Source organism: Mastigoproctus giganteus, chromosome 12, assembly GCF_048544385.1.
Source record: "Mastigoproctus giganteus isolate SK-2022 chromosome 12, ASM4854438v1, whole genome shotgun sequence".
Classification (NCBI taxonomy): Eukaryota; Metazoa; Arthropoda; class Arachnida; order Uropygi; family Thelyphonidae; genus Mastigoproctus; species Mastigoproctus giganteus.
In genome coordinates, this window is record NC_143586.1 from 164,048,260 (window position 1) to 164,062,913 (window position 14,654).

General features: G+C 39.5%; 2 protein-coding genes across 2 annotated transcripts; both read left to right on the forward strand.

Annotated features, from left to right (window-relative positions):
• The first annotated feature begins 1,763 nt into the window (after positions 1 to 1,763).
• LOC150077563 (terminal uridylyltransferase 7-like) lies at positions 1,764 to 3,035 on the forward strand. Its single transcript, XM_090385942.1, has one exon. It carries the CDS (start codon positions 1,764 to 1,766, stop codon positions 3,033 to 3,035), a length of 1,272 nt encoding a protein of 423 aa, XP_090242068.1.
• Positions 3,036 to 3,272: 237 nt separating this feature from the next.
• LOC150077564 (irregular chiasm C-roughest protein-like) lies at positions 3,273 to 4,964 on the forward strand. Its single transcript, XM_090385943.1, has one exon. The coding sequence runs from the start codon at positions 3,273 to 3,275 to the stop codon at positions 4,962 to 4,964; it is 1,692 nt and encodes a 563-aa protein (XP_090242069.1).
• Positions 4,965 to 14,654: the final 9,690 nt, after the last annotated feature.

The window sequence follows — 14,654 nt, forward strand, 5'->3', positions numbered from 1 at the left end:
AATTTCACGGGAGAAGAAAGATGTGAAAATTTACCGGTCTCATCCTTTCTTTACAATTTGCAAAGAAATGGAATGAGAAAAGAGCAAGAATAGTAAATTAGTCGTCATCTCTATCTCTTTCTTTACAGAAAAGAGAAAAGAAGAGGAGGACGTATTGTAACATTCGAAAAATTTAATTAGCAGTAGCCCTGGCCACAACCTTCCACTGAAAACCATGGAATGGAATCACCGAGTCACAGGAACATTGGAGGCCGCTATAGCACAACAGCTATCCACTGTCCCCACAATCTATTATACCAGGTTGACACGTAATGCATATGAACCAGTGCGAGAGGCGTTCCCATCACTGGGGTATGCAATTCTAAATCGAAGAGGATGTGTGATTCCGTCTGGATCACATCGAACCATTAATACTGGATTAAGGATCCTAATACCACCTGGGTGCATAGGTTTTATTGCCCCTCGTGAAGGCCACACGGTGTTGCCATTAGGACTGAGATTGGAATCTCAAATGATTACTCCGATAACCACTGAGCCATTAGAAATCGTTTTTTTTAATGTCACTTCCAGGAGACTTGTGATTGGGCAAGGCGTAAGAATGGCCCGGATAATCTGCGAGCGTGTCGAATTCCCAGATCTAATGGAGAGACGCTTAGGATGCAATGTCACTCCTCGAAATACTGAACCGTCTTTTTCTATTCCTCAACAGGTTCTGGGAGACGAATTTTATCGAATGAATCACAGTACGAAAGGAGTTTGTGTGATCTTGTGTAACCGGATATTTGAAGTAACACCGATAAAATGCGGTGAGATGAGTGCTTCTCAGGATGCGGAGCGTGTGCGTGGGTGTTTTGCATCTATGGGATTCCTATCCCAAGTTTATTATGATGCATCAGTGGTGGAAATTGGTATGATCTTACAGGGTATTGCGGCTGAGGACCAGTCACATGTAGATTGCTTTGTCTGCTGTATCATCACTCATGGGGAAGATAATAAGCTGCTTGCGCGAGATGGCTCGTATACTTTTGATCACATCACATATCCCCTCCTGGAAATGAATGCACCTACTTTAAAAGGAAAACCTAAAATATATTTCATCCAGAACTGCCATGGTGTCAAGCTAACCGGCACTGAAATACAGCCTGCAGAGACAAAAATTGACCCATCAACCATTCAACCTTTCGCCCATGCAGATTTTCTTTTAGTACATTCAGCAGTACAGAGATGCCAATCCTGGCAAATGAAGAAAGATGGGAGTTGGTTCATTCAGCGTCTTTGTGATAAATTAGAAGGAGCCAATGGAGCAATCGATTTGTTAGGGGTTCTCACCACGATGAATAGAGAGTTTGTGCAGATTTTCGAAACAATACAAGACCCAAAACCAGTGCCCATAGAGCGAGTGCCGTGTATCGCGTCTTGGTTGACTAAATCAATGTATTTTGCTCCAAGTCTTAGCCTCTTGGCTATAGAAGATCCTTGGGACGTACTTGACGCCCTGGAGGGTCCAAAGACCCCAGACCATTCAGACGGCCCCAGCGACAAAGAAAATTTTGTGGAACTGATAGATTAGGGAAGATGAGCATTCAGTATTTAAAAAAAAAAAAAAAAAAAAAAATGTATATGTATAGATATATATATATATAATAATGAATAACCACACTAATAATAGTAAGGATAATCTTTGGGAAAAATGCTATTGATCAAAAAAAAAAAAAAAAAAAAAAACTAACATTCTCAACTACAGTGCCTAAGGCAAATTCATCATGTTGCAGGCAAGTCGAGACAGCAAGGACAATCTTAGAAATGTCATGGCTACCAGAGGAGCTGACCCCGTAGAGGATATCGAGGAGGAATTGGCTAATCTGAGAATGGACGTACATCAGGCTCAAAAATACTATCTACACCCGCGGGTGTCCACAAACTTGACTACTCAGGAATGGTTGCAACAAGCTCTGACGAACTCACTACGTATACAAGGACTGTCTGTCCTGTGCCTCCGTCAGACTGAAAACTTAGTCCCTACAGTCGAAGAACGAACCGAGAAAGAAGCTCTGTTCGCATCTGTCAAGAAACACATCTTGAGTATGTATCCCGAGTCTAGAGTATCGATAATTGGTTCCACCTCTACTGGACTTGATACATGGAATTCAGACTTAGATGTCCATGTGAAGTTGTCAGGTGTGCACTCTAAGGTGAGAAAGGTCTCCGAAACAAGAGTAATAGAAACCATATGCTCTGGACTTCGAAGGCGTACGAACTGTATGGGGGCAGACGCCATTGTTCAGGCCCGAGTTCCCATAGTTAAAGTACTCTATAAGAGCCAAGGTCCAAGACGAGAGACTATGTTGGTCGATATATGTCTAAACAATCGATTCGCCGAATCCAATAGCGCTTTACTTCGTTTGTATGTGGAGATGGACGTGAGGGTAAAGACCCTTATTTTGAATCTAAAATACGTAACGAGGAAGTTCCATATTGAAGGAGCCGGACATAATGGAATATCGTCATATGCAATCTCACTAATGGTAATCTATTATCTGCAGAAGGTTCATCCGCCAGTTCTCCCAGTCCTACAGGAGTTACCTGGAATTACCAAGGACTACTGGAAAAGGAAGCCTCCTGCCCACATTCAGCATGAAGTAGAATGGATATCTAAAACTTGGCCCGGATGGGAAAGGAATCGCGATGGAGTCGGGGAGCTATGGCTCCGAATGCTATTATACTATAGCGAGGAATTTAAGTACCAAAACGTCATTCTTTCGATAAAAAGAGATGAGATGTTGTTAAGAAGTGCGAAACCGGCGTGGAGCTCACCGCTCGTAGTCGAGGATCCCTTTGAGGATGATCGTAATCTTGGAAAACCACTCAGTTGGCCAAATTTCAAGATGTTTCGACAGGTTCTCAGGTCGACCCTCTTCGTGGCTACTACCACGGAAACTATCGTGGAAAGAAAGACCGCTGAAGTTTTAAGAAGGAGTAAGAGTACCTTCGCAAACTCAGGAAAAAAAATCTGTACAAAAAGAAAAACGAAATGAATAAACAGTTATGTAAAAAAAAAAAAAAAAAAAAAAAAAAAAAAGGAGGAAATTTAAGTAAACAGTAAATCCTTATATTCATTATTCGAAAATATAAATATTGAATTTTCTTCGTCCTGGAAATAAAAATTTGGATATTTTTGTTGCTGTTAGGAATAGATAAAATAAAATATCTGAAAGGAAGGTATGTCTATTATTTAGGTATAAACCTAAGGCTTTCAAGAGGACACGACAGAGATGAGTGGAGTAATGATTGTAATCCTTGGAGCTTTCCTGACCTATATCCAGGCTGTAGTCACCGAAGATGTTTTTCTCATGCAGCCGATCAATCGGACGGCTATTTTGGGGCAATCAGTGATTTTACCGTGTAGCAGTACAACCCCGGTAGAAAACTTCGAGTGGTTTAAAAATGGTAGATCCCTAGGGGATGCACATCATATTGGAATCTGGACCAGATATGGCATGGTTGGTTCAACAGGGGCAAGAACGTACAATCTGCAAATCAAGCCTGTTGAATTGGAGGACGAAGAGAGTTTTCACTGTGAATTAACCCTCCTTGATGGGAGTGTGAGTGTTTCATCAAGAGCTTTTCTGACAGTATTGATTCCCCCAGATCCACCCTTTATTGTGGAGGGTGCCCAGTTTAACCTAATAGAAGGACAAGAATTAATACTGACCTGTCGGGTGATCTCAGGTAAGCCATCCCCAAGTATATTTTGGAAAGACTGGGGTCAACAAATAGTGACGTCAAATGTTACGTTAAAGGAGCGAGTAGACTCTGTAAACAAAACGACAATTGTAGATGTAACATGGAGCCTAAAATCGATCAACGATTCCTGGGATCAGAAAATCATTACCTGCGTTACGGAGCACCCGGCGCTGACTGAAATTCGTTATGCCCAGGTTGTCATTAATGTAAAATTCAAGCCTAGAATAACTATGCAACTTATGAAGAGCCCAAAAATGGTGGGAGATGACCTACAAATTTTCTGTCATGTTAAAGCGAACCCCAGCAAAATTAATTATTTCTGGTATCGGAATAATGTAACACTTCATGAGACCAATCGACCCTTATTGGAAATACGCGACTTGCAGGAAGAGAATGATGGGGATTTAATTTCCTGTTTAGCGGAAAATCAATTGGGATTCTCAGTCAAAACCTATCGTATTGACATTATGTATAAACCTGTATTATTATCCAAATTAAATGACACTGCCGCCCAGATCGGCGAAACCATCATTCTAAATTGTACCGTGCATGCGAAACCCCAAACACAAATTAAGTGGAAGAGGGATGGAGTAATTCTCCACAATGCCCACTCACAGGAGTTAATCATTGACAACTTGCAAGAACCAAAAACTGGAAGATATGAGTGCTACGTTTCTTGTTCCCCATTTCCCACGATTCAGGATGGTTGTCTTGTGTTTATTTCAGGTCCGCCTCTAGTGCACTGTAGGCTAAATCACGAAGCAGAATTAGAAGAAATTCTACACCTCCCATGTATGATTAAGAATGTGCCACCAGTCAGAAACTGGTATTGGTCGTTTGAAGGACAGGCGCTTCCAGACCAATTTCGATGGGATCTTAAGGTTCACAACTATACCAGTTATACTCGTGTTACATTGATCCTTATAAGAGTCACCTCTGACACCTATGGTCAGTACATCTTTCACGCGACCAATGAGTGGGGAACAACAGAAATAACAGTTATGGTAAGTCCACAGAACACGAATTTTGAATTTATAGCTTTAGTGTTAGCAGTAGCCAGCAGCCTCATAGTTACGATAGGACTCGGAATTTTGATATTGACGAAATGTTGTTGTGAGGGAGATGACCATGGCCGTTTTGACGTAAATGAGATGGGGACACCAGCAGCTACCTACTTAGCGCCAATAGCTGGAATAGTTGAATACGAGGTAATTCTTTAAAAGGATTATTCTAAAAAGAAAAAAAAAAAGAGATGTTCTTTTCAACCTCATCTATCTCATAACTCTATAATCATAAAAAAAAAAAAAAAAAATATATTCACAGCTACAAATTCAGAATGAGTCGATGGAGAAGTTTTCAGAGTAGTAAAGGTCGTATCGTTTGTAAGTACACTTCCCCCATAGCGGGCGAACCACACACAGGATGTTCTACAGTTTCAGATTTAAAAGGCCAATCTCTCACTCGCTATGCGATGGACTCAACAGAAGAAACTCACTGTGAGGTGTGTAGAAGAGTCCGCAGACGCAAGCGAAGCGTGAAGCAAGGTGCCAGGGAGTTTGTTAGCCAAGTAGACCATATTCACAGTCCATTCTTATATGTCTGGCAGAAATACTGCAGGCAAAGATTAGACACTTATCCTATTACCAGAAGTGTATCAACACAAACAGTCATCAGCATCGTAGAGAGTAATGTTATAAAGTCTAAACATGTAACCACCAATTTAAGTACCACCGAGAACTCGAAACAACCGGATAGTGCAGATTGGATCTATGATGAAGAGGCCCTTCCTCCTTTACCACTTTTATGTCTCTTCAGAAATTAAAAAAAAAAAAAAAAAAAAAAAATCCATTTAAGTAGTTTTGAGAGTTGTTAGCCATTTGAGAGTTACTATTGTTGCATGATAATCAGATACGATTCAGACATCAATTAATATTGCTATGTGCTAAGTAATCACCTCATATAGTATGGGTATAACGAACAGCATATAACCTATGCAATTAAGATGCCACCTCTAATATATACATGCATAGATAGAAGAAGGAAGTAGTTAAGAAATTGAGTAAAGACAAGAAAGTTGTTCTCGTAAATCGTTATTCATAACCACACGGACACCCAACGCTTACAGGAAAATTCATCATTTTACAGGCTAATAAATTCATCGAGTGGATAAAAGGAGCTCAATTATGGCAATTGGAGGAGTGGAGTCAGTAGAAGAACTCGAACGAGAATTGACCATTTGGAAGATAGAAGATCCGCACACTGAGGAATGTTGCTCACGCTCACAACTTTCTGCCGATACGCTATATGATAGCCAAAATAGGGTGATACAGGCACTGACCAATCCACTACGATTACAAGCTCTGACGAAATCATGTAATCACCATACCTTCAAGAAGAACCCTACCAGAAGCGAGTGGAAGGAGAAGGAAACATTATTTGCGTACGTTCGAGGATACATCTGTAAGACATATCCTGGCTCCAGTCTGTCAGTTATTGGTTCCTCAATTACCCGACTTGATGCCTGGTACTCAGCTTTGGATATTAATGCCAATATTCCAATCCTCGAATCCGAAGAGCGAAGAGTTTTCATGGAGAGAACCATCGACGAAATATGTGCAGGTTTGAAACTCCACACACTGTGCATACAAGCAGACACGATTGTTCATGCACGAACACCACTTGCGAAGTTATGTTTTAAGAGTCGTGGGCCTCGACGAGAAAAACTAAGAGTTACAATTTGTCTGAACAATTCACTTGCTGAAGCTAGTAGCTACCTTCTCCAGACTTAAGTAAGATTAGATGTAAGGGTAAAGATTCTCGTAGGAAACCTGAAGAACATCACCAAGAAACTTCACAAGGAAAAAATTGGAACACATGGCCTATCCTCCTACGGACTGTCCTTGATGGTCATTTATTACCTACAACAAGTTCGTCCACCCGTCCTCCCAGTATTACAGGAGATACCTGGGATGACAAGAGACTGGTGGATAGAGCGACGACCTATATCTTTTCAGAATACCCTAGGAGAAATAATCAACACTTGGCCCATATGGAAGAGGAACCAAGATCAAGTTGGAGAACTTTGGTTACGTATGTTACTCTTTTACAGCGAAGAATTTGATTACCAGAATGTAATCATATCGATCACACGTGGAAGAATGTGCTTCCGAAGAGCTGAGTGGGAATGGAAATCCCCACTAGCCATTGAAGACCCACTTGAAGTAGAACGAAATCTAGCAAAGCAAGTTAGCCGATGGAACTTTCTTCAATTTAGACAAACTCTCCGGTCAATACTCATAAAGGTTGCCACTACAGAAACAGAATTAGAAAGAGAAGCGCTAGTCGGGAGTAACCCTTCCTTTGTTGACCGTGACGAAGAAATTGCTAAGATTGAACCAGCTGAATCTAAAGCCCTGTCATGCTTGACCACACACCAAGAGAATCATCAGCAGATACCGGACACTGAAGTCACACGCCGCAAGGAAGAGATGGTCTAAATATGTAAATGTAGAACTATCAAAAAAAAAAAAAAAAGAGAGGTTGTATACTTACAACCTTGCCTTCCAAATATTATTTTGGGTAATCCATTGGTATGTAAATTATGTTAAGACGTAATGTTAACTTAATTGGTATATAAAATATGCACTCTATTCCTTCTTAAAAGCATTCACATTATAAAGAAGTCTGTGATGAAAAGGTTGCTGAAAGATGATAAGTAATATTCTCAATGCATACTTATATGTAATGATTTAAACTTCTTTGGTTGAGAGGAAGGATGTTTTTTTTAAAAAAAAAAAAAAAAAAAAAAATATTGTAATAAGCTTCTTAATGAATATTGGTAATTCTATGTAACTTGAATGGAAATGGTTAGTTTATGGTCATGTCATATTACTATATTCATATTCTTATATCATATGATATTATTATACCTCACTAGGAGTATGTTATCTCAAGATATTAGGTAACCTAACGTATTGTATCGTATTATAATATGTCCCATACGGACAAATATCAAGTGTATGTGTAGTTCCATTTGAAATGGGATGGTTTCGGATATATCAAACGAACAACCACCCAGAAGTGTATTGTGAAGTTTAAGGAGGTAACTTAACCATTTAACATGTAACTTTATCATTTGATGTTTAAGGTACTGTATTTATCTATTTACTATAGTGATATGTATAACCAAGATATAATGTTAAATCAAGAAATATAACATTGATTGAAATGTATACTAACAGTCAAATGTAAAATGACCTAATATAACCTACTATGAGCTGATTTGTAATACTGATATTACGTTTTGTTCTTTTTCTTTCATGTAAATGGGCAATGAGTGACGACAAGAGAGAAGTGCCATCATCAATGTTGGGCCGATGTGTTCTTAGTGTTTCTCAATGTATTAGGACTTGTCTTAATGTAAGTGACATTTAAAGAAGAGAAATATAGATCCATGTAACTCCCTAGGACTCAAACACACCAACATCCTAGTCCGTTCTTCTCCAGACAGATTAGAACTTTATTCAAATAAAGACCTGCTCTCCACAAAGACGCTGTTGTTCTAGGAGTGGATCGGTTAAAACTCTCAGTGAATTACAAAAAAAAAACAGAATGAAAAATTAATCCACAGAAAGACTGCTTGTGTTTTCTCACAAAAATTTCTCAGAAAACTGTTGCTGAACATTCCAAATTAGACTCTTAGTTTTCACCTTCCTAAAGTGTAAATTGACTGTTCCAGAAGTGTGTGTGATACCACAATGAAGATTTGTTCCCCAACTCTGGTGATCTATTGTTGTTAAATTTTATTTTGATAAATTAATATTAAGTTTTGGTAAAGAAATTGGATCAATGATCAATGTAAATTTCTCACAAGTTAGAGGTATAACTGCGGAAATTAACTTAAAAAAAAAAAATGTCGATCTGGAGTTGTTATACCCTCTTCTTGTGTTCAAGGTTCGGTGATAACTTAACAAACTTTACGCGCAAACGAGACACATACTTAGAAAATTCGTGTTTCACAATCTTTTAGCTCAGTTATTACTCTTTCCAGATAATATACCGTAAATTAGAAAGGGTCGAAAGGGCCTGCGGCTCCTAACGGCACCCTACAACTTCTTCAGTCAGTCGCACTGACCTTTACCGAGGAGAACTCCTACCACACAAGAGAGCGCGCTCATATCAAATACCTTTTTAATAATAATGATAATAATAAATAAAAAAATAAAGCAATAAATAGAATAAGAGGAATAACAATACTATTAGTAAATGTATGGTAAAGTTCATCTACTTACATTTGGTTCTACTCCAGGGAGGGAGAGTGTTCTCGACCAATCCTTGGTCTTCACAGTTGGTGAATGGAGGAATGTTGCCAAGGCAACCAGTCACTTCCCCCCCCCTCAATCCCTTTTTTTATTCTAATATGTAGTTACTACAGCAGCTGTCTATTAATACTTGACATTATTCAAATCACAAACATATTCCGAATCTGTCCAAGACAAAACAGATTCTGTGTGAATCAACATTTTCCAAGTGCAAGTTTTGTGTTTCCTGCTACGGAAGTTCATCTTTTTAGAGACATTAAATCCGCTACAAGTCTATACTTTCCTTAGTGTTAGAGTCAAGGAGACACCCAGTAATTCCTGATCATTACCAAGTCTGAAATATAACTGAATGCATAACTGAATATTGTTTATACATCAGGGAATCACATTAGAAATGAAGATCGGTTTGACAAAGAAGAGGAACGTATATGGATAGAACTCTAAAAAGGGAGCGAATGAATATTTTATTAGTTGGGGATTTAATTACAAATATATATATAAAGGCTTTATGAGTTAACTGTCTTATTCAGTAATTTCAGTAGAGTGATAAAACTTTGCTACAAAAGTAAAGGCAAATAAAGAAATGCGAAGAGAAAGTTAAGTCACCAGTCTCGCCCACATCCTGGTTCCTGTCACAGATAATGTTATCAGCGGTACCAGACGGTGGATGGCGCAGTGGTAAGTGAGAAAGGAAATCGAGTTTACGATTACAGCATTTACGCAAAGACGCAGCTGTATGTTGGCCTGCAAGCCAACAGGATGAAGGCCGAGGCCCAGCAAGTGCGTAGATGCGTGCACCAAGACCTGGAAAGGTCCCACTAGAGGGCTGTTGACTTTGTCTCGAGGTCATAATCCTCATTGGACGGCAAGAGTCACCCCAGGAATTTAGTATCCAATCCGAAAACTCCTTTGTGTTTGTGAGGTGATGTAAAAAGGGAAGACGAGGAGCAAGAGAAGGTGTGTGTGGAAGAAGCCAGGTCGTTAATGTAGACCAAGTGAACGTCTCATCCCCCCCTACCCGTAGTGCGGTTGCCACGTCCACGGTGGACACGAGTCCTCAAAATTTCACCTGCATCAGTATTCTCCCGAGTTCTCCTTTGAAGCTACTGACGTTGAGGCACACAAAAGTCCGTGAAATTGATCGGTAAGTGCTCCTTCTGCAAATAATTTGCTTATTTAGACATCCCGGACTCGTGACACCGCCCCACACATACACACATACCCACTCCACACGGAACAATACACCCCTTTTAGGTAGACAGCTCCCGAACCAAATTCCAACAATGTGAGGGTTAAAGAATTATGTAATGTCGTGAATCATTAAAAGGGCGTAATATTGATCATTGAATCAACTAAGTACAAGCTGATAAGATATTGCACCACTACTCAGTTGTCTAAGGGCCCACTCTAACTAGGTAATTGTAAGGTGTTGGCCAATAACTCTGTTGTCTTGACTATTGCCCATGACCACCATATGTGGAATAGTTGTATTGTTAATCATCCTGTTTTCTATTAAAATGTTTATCTGTTAATCCATAAATGTGTCCATGATCCTTTTATTTACTTGGGGGCATAAACTGAACTAAGAGATATATATAGATAGATAAGTGAACATATATATATATATATAGAGGAATCTAGTTAGAGCAAGAAGTCTCTAGATAAAACACCACCGTCAACAAGCATAAAGGTGGGAATAAAACAGCTAAGTAATATTTTAATACGGGTTATTGCGGCTCTAGGTTGAAAAGGAAGACCCAACCTGGAAAACCTAGGGTATCACACAGCGCACTCTAAAGGTCTGACCCTGCAAGTGAAAACAAACCCTTTTCACGATGGGGGGCGGATTCGTCCTAGACTCTTCGTTGAGTTGAAAACCACTAGTCCCTAGTTGGAGGTTTAATCGCCAAGTGATCATGAACTAAAGATTCCATTTAATGTTGTTATTATAAAGCCAGGGGATTAGACCTCCCAACATTAGCCCAGAAATCTGGTTCTGGAATAATGCCAACCATCATTTTTACAGCAAATGTGAGTTTTCTCTCATGGATAATGGCAGGAAGACTCATAATTGCCATAATTTACATAATTTCCAGTTTGGAAATTATGTAAACAAGTTGAAGGAATAGCTGTCAAAAAGCTTGTAACACTTTACGCAATTATTTCATAATTTTTTCTTTCATACTTGTTATTGTAAAAGTACTCACAATGTAATTATAAGTACTGTTGTTAACCATGCGACATATGTGGTTGGTTTACGAAGTCTCTGTAATGGAATGTAGAAATATGTCCGATTCATGGTGTATCTGGTTTTATTGTTATCTTTTTCAAAGGGAACACCCCCTAAAAAGCCTCTGGCTTATGTGTTCCCTCCCTTCTTGCTGTTATCTCCCAACAATTGTAACACAAAATAGGGATAAATAAATTATCAAATTATCAAGACGTCTGATGTTTAGAGCTGCCGCCATCTGGTTTGTCCTTGGTGCAGGGGGAAGCCGAAATTTCCATATGGCTCACTTCAATAGCCAAAATTCGCCTGCAAAAATCCGTCTCAGATGCGTTGTGGCAGTTCAGGTCCAGACTTCTGCGCCATAAAGTATGACCGGATAGACACGTGAGTCGACAGAACTTTATTTGTAGATGGTCTATGTGTGGTAGAAAGGAGAGCTTCTGGTCTAAAATAATGCCCAGATCGGTGTGTTGCTGAACAGCAGAAATCGCAGATCCTCTTATATCGGGTTGCATTTGAGCGAGAAGGTCAACTGTTTCGACTTCTCAGGATTGATGGGAAGGCTGAAACCGGAGAGGAAGGCCTGAGGTTCTGGATTTTCTGTACGATTAAGGCATTTGTGCAGTCAGCAGTATCTCCAGAGTTGATAGCAGTGAACAGCTTTATATTATCAGCGAAGGTGATAATATCAGTTTGGCCCGTCACGAAAGGCAGAAGAGCAACTGAGAACAAGACACCAGAGAGGACCCCACCTTGTGGGACTCCAGCTGTAATACTTCTGATGTAGCGCCGATTGGCATCGCGAACAATAATAGTCCTGTGCTCAAGCATTGTCTGAATAAACTAGAGCACGTCTCCGCCAATGAGGTAATACTCACGTAGTAGCCTTGCCAATGTTTGAACGGATATGGAATCAAATGCTGCCTGGACATCGATATAAGTGACGGTGATTTTCGAAAACTGGGCTCAAATGCCTCAAGGATCTTGGTAGTGGTGGTGGTGACTAGATTTGTAGCTGTGGAACTTGACTGGGTGGCATACTGGATCTGCGGTGGCTGATGTGGCATTATTTGGGTGGTTAACGTTTTCAGAAGAGGTTTCTCAAATAGCTTTAATAGGCTTAATGCAGAAGAAATAGGACGGAAGTGACTGCGCTGAGAAGCAGAGCAGAGCATATTTTTGGCCGCGGTCTTACTAGATAGACATGCCATATAGGAGGGAAGAATTTTTGATGAATTTTGTTGAATAACGACAGAATGGGATCAACAATAAATGTACTCAGGCATTTCAGCATAAACTGAGGAATCCCGTCGGCGCCAGATGCGGCCGTAGGTGCTAAACTATTTATTGCATCAATCAGCTGATATTTGGTGAGTTGAACTGAATTTAAGGTGTCTGTTGAAATCGGATTGATTGGGAATTCCATTGGTGGATTCTGGCTGGGCGGCGAACCTAGTTATATGGTCGAGCCAACTGCTCAGATTGAGTGAGTCGATGGCGTCCTCTGATTTGCTTCTATGGAAGGGCTTTCCTTTATTTATGGTAGCCTCTAAGTGAAGTTTAATTGCCTCCCTCTTCTTCATAATAAAAAGCGCCTTGGCTAGGGAGAAAGCAGTTCTGTCCGAGGGTAAGCCGGAGTTTTTCCCTCGCTTGTGGATGTTCTGTTTGATGTGGAAGCTTTCAGAGACTTTTGGGCTCTACTAGGCCCTTGAACGCTCTGTAATGGTTAGCTTCTTTGTTGCAGCATAGAGAGATAGTGGCTATCCATCTTGTCATTAGGTCAATTCTGAGTTCAGGGTCGCATTCCTCAAGGACATCCTCAAGGAAACACACCTTTCAGGATTGAGATATTTGGGCGCTGTAATTGTTTTGGCTGTGACTTTCCTCCTGCCACAAATGATGGGCATTTCTGTTTGCACAGAGAGAATGCGAGGTTCAATGTGCTTTCACCCTTCGTCGGTGGTGTGCTCACCAATTTAAGACCTAATATGTGTAGACGCTGACTCAGTCTTCTCTTGAGGCTCCCCAGGGTATTTGGGAGAATGAAATCCCCACACAAGACCTGCTTTAGTGATGAATGGAGATGGTTAAGCAGCCAATTGGGGAGTTTATCGACTACTTGTGCACCTGGAACTGGTGGGATATACACTGCCACAATATCGAGAGAACCGTTCTGGCTGTTGTTGATTTTAGGTTTTAGTGTGACTAGAACTGCCTTGAATAATAATAGAGTAATTATTATTCATAGTAATAATAATAGAGGCATGTGATGCAAGAAAGCTTATGTAACATCAGCCAAAAAAAAAAAAAAAAAAAAAAATCCCACAACCTTGAATTTATTTAAGCTGTCATCTTCTACAATGACAGAAGGAAGTTTTTTCAAGCAACAGCTATGCCGAAAATTGATTTGAATAAAGGGACTCACTACAGGAAAGTGTTTCAGTTGCTATTTCTGCAGTGACTTTCCGAATTTGACTGTTTAGTAAAAAAAAAAATTATAATAAATAACGGTATATTCTGTTACTAATGATGCGTTAGCTTATTTAAGCAACATTGCAAATAACGCTCGTATGTTAGTGCAACAACATCATACTGCGATCTCATGTAGAGGGGAAATATCATTTTTGCATAATTTTTTCTTTCAAAGAAAAGTTGTTTTTCATCCCATGAAAAAGCAAAACAACTACATATGAACACAGTTTAAAAATTGCTATTCACTGTCTCCTGATGCATGATAACGTTAATTGAGTGGTTTATTCTAAACCTAAAACAACCCTGTTACCTTTAAAAAGAACAGTTTAACGAATATTGCATTAAAGGAAAAACAAATTAAGAATCAGTGTTTAATAAAGCTTGACAGTTGTACTGTGATTGATATCGAAATAATGTTTATATCGTATGTTCACATTCCCAAATCCCCCTTTTATGCTTCGGTACTTTTGTTCCTGTAAATTAAGGCCCTCACGTTTTATGTTAGTGTTTTTTTTTTTTTTTTAATTACACATACATGATTATTATCAACCAGGATAATCATATATATTTTTTTCATGAGTTGCCTCAATTGGTAAATGTTCTCATAATGATTTTCAGTTCACTGAGCCAGAAAATACAGATTACATTAGTTATATATCTGTGACCGAATCTGCAGTGAAGGAGTATTTATCCCCCCCCCTCCCCAACCCTTAATATTCATTTGGTAATTATGACCATTCACTGAGCACATGTAGTGTTTTGGAATAACCTTGCAGTTATTCCAAAAAAATAAAAAAAAAAATGCTTTGGTTAATTGATATTCAATGTCAATTCCGTTATTTCTATGTACAGTACTCATGAAAACAGACACTATCACGTGACAGGTA